General features: G+C 34.5%; 1 protein-coding gene across 1 annotated transcript; it reads left to right on the forward strand.

Moving 5' to 3' along the window:
• The first annotated feature begins 5065 nt into the window (after nucleotides 1–5065).
• Nucleotides 5066–6357, forward strand: LOC108478114 (WEB family protein At1g12150-like). The gene is made up of 2 exons (XM_017780537.2): nucleotides 5066–5266; nucleotides 6061–6357. Exons 1-2 carry the CDS (start codon nucleotides 5066–5068, stop codon nucleotides 6220–6222), a joined length of 363 nt encoding a protein of 120 aa, XP_017636026.1. The 3' UTR covers nucleotides 6223–6357.
• Nucleotides 6358–6617: the final 260 nt, after the last annotated feature.

Raw genomic sequence — 6617 nt, forward strand, 5'->3', positions numbered from 1 at the left:
CAAAGTTTGTATCGAGATGTTTAGATTTTCAACAAGTAAAAGCCGAACATCAAGTGCCTTCGGGATTACTACAGTCTATGATGATACCAGAATGGAAATGGGATTGAGTTACGATGGATTTCGTATCGGGTTTGCCCTTGTCTCCGAAAAAGAAATATGTTATTTGGGTTGTCGTTGATCGACTGACGAAATCAACACATTTCATTTTGGTACGTACAAACTATTCGCTTGATAAATTGGCTGAATTGTACATTGCTGAGATAGTTAGATTGCACGGGGTGCCAGCTTCAATTATATCGGATAGAGATCCGAGATTTACATCACGACTTTGGAAGAAATTACAAGAAGCTTTGGGTACAAAGTTGAACTTTAGTACTACATTTCATCCGCAAATCGACGGTCAGTCTAAAAGAGTAACTCAGATTCTCGAAGATATGCTTCGTTGTTGTGTTTTAGAATTTGAAGGCAATTGGGAACAATTTTTGCTGTTGGTTGAGTTTGCGTATAACAACAGTTTTCGATCGAGCATAAAGATGGCACCGTACGAAGCTTTATATGGTTGCAAATGTCAAACTCCATTGTATTGGACCGAGCTGAGTGAGAAAAAGATTCATGGGGTTGATTTGATCCTAAAGAGTGAAGATAAAGTAAAAGTAATTCGCAACAATTTGAAAGCAGCCTCAGATCGGCAGAAATCGTACTCGGATTTGAAACACAAAGATATTGAATTTTAAATTGGAGACAAAGTATTTCTGAAAGTATCTCCGTGGAAGAAAATTCTTCAATTTGGCTGCAAAACCAAACTGAGTTCGCGATTTATTAAACCTTATGAGATTATTGAACAAATAGGTCCAATGGCATATCGGCTAGCTTTACTGTCAGAATTGGGAAAGATTCACAATTTATTTCATGTGTCGATGTTAGACGGTATCGATCAGATCCATTGCATATCATTTCTCCAGCTGAAATAGAAACTCAACCTGATATGACATATAATGAAGAACAGATCAGAATTTTAGCTTGAGAGGTTAAAGAATTGAGAAATAAAAGCATAGCTTTAGTGAAAGTGTTGTGGCAATGTCACGGGATCGAAGAGGCTACATGGGAGCCCGAAGAAGATATGAGAAAACAGTACCCTAACCTTTTTGCTGGTAAGATTTTTGGGGACGAAAATCCCTAAAGGGGAGAGTTATAACAGCCCGTTTTTAGTCAAATCAGAACAGTGGTTTCGGGACCACAAATCTGTGGTCGAAATAATTATTTTATTATTTTAATATTTACAGCATGATAGTATAATTGTGTGAAAATTTCGTTAAGAAATTTTATCGTTTAAGTGTTTAATTTGATAAAAAAAAAAGGACTAAATAGCGTAAAGTGCAAAAACAATGTTCTAATAGCTAAAAGTACTAAATGGCTATGAAATTGATTAGTTGAGGGAGTTATATGGTAATTATACCATTGGTTGCTCAAGTTGACTTTTATGGACATTATTTATGTATGTTTTAATGAATTAGAAAAGGGTAAATAGGTAATTAGTGTATTAAACTAAAATAAATAAAAACAAAAGCCATATTTTGATGTTTATCATCTTCTTTCAACCGATTCTAACATAGATAAAGCCATGGATATGTTTAGCCAAGCTTCCTATCTCAATTGGTGAGTAAAATTTGGCCTATTTTTAATGATTTCTATGTTTTTTCGATTGTTGCAACTTAGTCTAGCTAGCCCAAGGACTATTTTACAAAAATTTTAAAGGTTTAGGGTTTTTCCATTAATGAATCTATGAGTATTTTGATGTTTGATGATAGATTATGAATGTTTGATGATAATTATACAAGTTTTGTTAAGTGATTTTTAGTGAAAATGCAAATTAGGGATTGAATTGAGAAATGTAGAAAGTTTGTGGGTAATTTGTGAAATAAATGAAAAATATGGACTGCTAAGAACCTAATTGAAATTTTGCTAGCATGGATTGATATTAAATTGCATGATTTGTGATTTTATGAAATAAGGACTAAATTGTAAAAGTTGTAAAATAGTTGGGGGAAAAGTGTAAAAATGTTTTAAAGTGTATTTTGGATTAAATTGAATAGAGTAACGATTGAATAAGCTAAAGTTGATATTATATAGATTAAGAAAAATGAAGTTCGGATCTAGATCGAGGGAAAAACAAAGTACTCGACTAATCGACCTATTTTATCGTTTCTGTGATTCGAGGTAAGTTCGTATGTAATAAATTTTGTTATAATTGTATTTTAAATGTTTTGATATTGCATAAACTGTGAATATGACATTACGGATATATTCGACTACGACTCGGCATTGGAAATCCCGGTTGAACCTTAGGAATAGATTAGGATACAAATGACATGTCATTAGGGATAGTTATCGAGATAGCTTCGGCTATGATTGGCACTTCGTGTGTGTTATCGAGATGGCTTCAGCTATGTATATTGGCACTTTGGGTGCAAAATTATTGAGATAGCTTCGGCTATATTATTATTGGCACTTATTGTGCGAGATTCCCGGGTATTCGATTTTATTCCAAATGGTTCAACGGGTTTATCGAGGATATGAATTGGTGAGAATAGATACGTATCGGTACAGGTATGTACGAAAACTGAATATGTAATAAGCATATGAAAGAATTGAGTTCATGGCTAAATAGATGATTGAATATATGTTAACATTATTGTTTTACATATTTTGTAGTATGTTATATGCATATTTTGAATGTTAACTAAATGGTGAGTTTTGCTTATTATTTTCATACGAGCTTACTAAGCTTTATAGCTTACTCTGTTTATTTTTCCATGTTTTATAGTGGTTTCAAAGTTAGCTCGGATTCAGGGATAGTCGGAGATTTCATCACACTATCAAGCTAACATTTTGATACTTTTGAATCTATGTTTTGAGTATATGGCATGTATAGGAACTTTGGTCATTTTAGTATATAAGTTGATGATGAATTTAGCCATTTGAATTGGGTTGTAAATATCTAAGGTTTGGTTTGTATATATAGCCATGTGAGTTGGCTTAATTTGGTTAGTTTGCTTGTATATATATATGTGTGTGTGCATATAGCCTATGTTATGTGATTGAGGTTGGCTTTGTGATGCTTATTGATAGTAGGAATTATGGATGTCAAATGGTTGATATTTGAGAAGATGTATGCTTGTGAATTTGAGCACAATAATGCATGTTTGGAAATGTCTAATTAGTTGAAATGTATATGTGAATTTGGTATAAATGGATTGGTCTATTTTGTGACTTGCGTGCATTGTGGATAATGACATTGAGTTAGCATGAATTAGGCTTGATTTAGTTAGTCTGAATGCATATATATATGCTATGAATTGTGCAAATTGGCTTGGTGTAGGTTTGTGCAAGTTTGGGTGGCAAAATGGCTTGGTAAATAGCCTATATTTATATACACGGGCAGAGACACAAGCGTGTGTCTCAGCTGTGTGTGGCACACGGTTAGGTTGTACAGTCGTGTGTCCCCTGGTGTTGAAATTGAAAACAAGTCAGTATGCTCCACACGGCTTCACACATGGGTGTATGACTTGGCCGTGTAGCATAAGTCAGTATACCCTACAAGTTTGGCACGGCCTAGCATACGGCCTGGTACATGGGTGTGTGTGGTCATTTTTAAGGCACACGGTTTGGCCATACGAGTGTGTGTGTTGGTCGTGTGACCCGAGTCAGAGAGTTACACGGGGTCAGACACGGGCTGGGACACGGCCATGTGATTCCATTTCGAATGTCCACACGGCCTGTAACACGAGCATTTCTTTGGCCGTTTGAGACACATGGTTGGGCCACACGGGCGTATGTCCCCTGTTTTTGGAAAATTTTTCTAAGTGTCTGAAAAGTTTCTAAAGTTATCGGTTTAGTGCCGAACCACCCCGAATGCATGTTTTGGGCCTCATAGGCTCATATTAGTGACAATATGAATATTGTTGATTGATGATTACATGAAATTGATAATGTATGAGAAAATGTATGTGTAATTGTATAATATGTTCGGTAATGCTCCTTAACCCTATTCCGGCGTTGAATATGGGTGAGGGGTGTTACACTTCTTATTGCTACATTTGAAAAGTTAATTTAGTATTGGATTACGTAGTTTCAAAAATCTTAAGTGATGCTTAAATGAGGGGAGTAAATTCGTACTACATTTTTCTTTTAAGATTGTGGCGTACTATGTATTAAAGGATTATGTACTCTTTTTCTTCACTAGGTTTTTGTCTCACAAGGTGTTTCCTAGTAAGGTTTTTAATTAGACATATATTTTATACAATGAACATCCAAAGGGAAGTGTTATAAATGCTATTAAGTGGATATTCATTGTAATCAACCTTTCACCTTTCACCTTTCATCTTCTTTAACTTTTCACATTTCATCTCCTTATAACCTTGCTTACTATTTGTGTTTTAAAAAATGATGAGTCTAATATATATAAGAGTATACTACTTGTAATAAAAATGAAAAAGAATAGAAAGACAATATATTTTATAACACAAATGGCCAATATACCCTTTGATAGATTTTTTTAATAAAGTGTAAAACAACAAAAATGTAGAAAATAGATTAATTTAATAAGAAAAATCATTAAATATTATTTAAATTTAGCTGCCTAATATAGGCAAGTAATTTTTTCTGAAAACATCGTTGTTTTATATATATATATATATATATATATATATATATATATAGTATGTAAGTAATTAGTAGATCAATCTTGAATTGAATTTTTATAATACTTAGATGAGATGAATCTTGAAAATAAAATGGGATCAATCTTGAACTAGAAAACTGCAATCCATTTACTCATGGATCAATGGAAAAATAAAAAATATAAATTAAGAGTAAACTATAGTTTTTGTATTACCACCACCATTGATTACAACATTTCAACACAATGAGCAGAAAAAGAGATACAGTCTTTCACCATAATTTTTATTAGAAAAAGAAAGGTTACAACACTAGAAGTCCCAAGATGTATCACCAATCATAACTATAAAGCAGTGCAATTACAAACTACAACCTTCACCTTACTCAAATGAAGTTGAACAAGTTAAAGGAGCAGGTAGCAAATGCGGAGACAACTAAAGCTCAAGCACTCGTACAGCTAGAAAGGGCTAAAAAACCGCCGAGGAAGTCTCACACAAACTCAAAAACTGTTAACGAGTCAAAGGATTGCGCAATCAAGGCTACAGAAGATGCAAGGAAAAGGCTAAGCAGATTGAAGAATCGAATTCTGGTATTCTTCTAGGACCTGATGGAGCTAGGAGCTAGTGTCACGGGCCAGAGTTCAAAGCCCGTGACCATCGAACCAAATGCATCCGATGGAGGTCTATTACTTAGATGGGGATCATTTGGCCCATGTGAGCTGGCCCGATTCAAGGAACTGTTGGAGAAGCTTGTCAGATTAAAGTCTGGTTGGCCCAATCGGACTGGCCCGTTGCTTGAAGAGATTGAAGGTCCATCTACAAATATGGAAACATGATCTTAAAAGATATGATATTATAATCTTAGAGATCTTAGATATGATATGGAATCTTATAAGATATTATTTTATAAGATTACATATCTTATCTAAGATATGTAATTTTAGAAGATATGATATTATATTCTTAGAGATTTGATGGTAGGTACCCTTTAATCTCGTCCGTCGATATAATTGTATCTTGACCGTCGGTTTTGGGGGAGCTCAAGTATAAATAGAGAGCCTCCCCCTCATTTGTACTCACTCCATTCATTGTTTCATTATTCTTTGTGAATAAGAGCATTTGTACTCACTCCATTCATTGTTTCATTATTCTTTGTGAATAAGAGAATAGAGAGCATTTACTCAAACACTTTGTGTGCGTCCCTTTCTGTTGTTCTTTTAAGCTTCTTTTGGCATAAGTTTGCTTCCGCTGTTCGAGTTGGTGCCTTGGAGGAGTTCTTAACGAATCCTCATTCGAGTAAAGGCTGACTTGGGGGAGTTTGGACGAGTGAATCGCCTAAGGCCGCACGGATTGCGAGACGAAAGGTCTAGCCCCGTGACACTAGGACTTGGAAACTGCAAGGGAACAATACGTGACTGTAATTACTGAACTTGATGCAGCTAAACAAGAATTGAGGAAGGTTCGTCAGGACTGTGATGCATCCTTAGAAGCGAAAATTGCTGCCGTCAACCAAATAGAAGAAGCTGAACATGCAGCTATAAGGTAATGTCCAAAGAAAACGAATTTGCACATAGAAACTTGATTAATAGACAAGAAATGCAAATAAGTAGTGCTGTAAATGGAACTAGAAATCCAGATGACACTATATAATAGTGGTAAATAAATGAAAATATATATATAGACAAAAAAAAGTCCAAAACCTGCCCAATTTCAAGGGCCTTGCCAAGTCACTAAACAAAAGACAAAGCACAACAACTTTTCTGGAGGAGTTCAAACCAAAAGCAAATATGCTTTGAAATATTGCACTGAACTCTCAAGTTATCAAATCTATATGTTTTTGGCACCAAAAAAAAAATTAACAAACAAGAGGAACTGTAAAAAATAAAATAAAAGATTATGGGGTTACCTTATATCAATTTCCTTGCAATTTGAACTTTAATT

Source organism: Gossypium arboreum, chromosome 12, assembly GCF_025698485.1.
Source record: "Gossypium arboreum isolate Shixiya-1 chromosome 12, ASM2569848v2, whole genome shotgun sequence".
In the NCBI taxonomy this organism is placed as follows: domain Eukaryota; kingdom Viridiplantae; phylum Streptophyta; class Magnoliopsida; order Malvales; family Malvaceae; genus Gossypium; species Gossypium arboreum.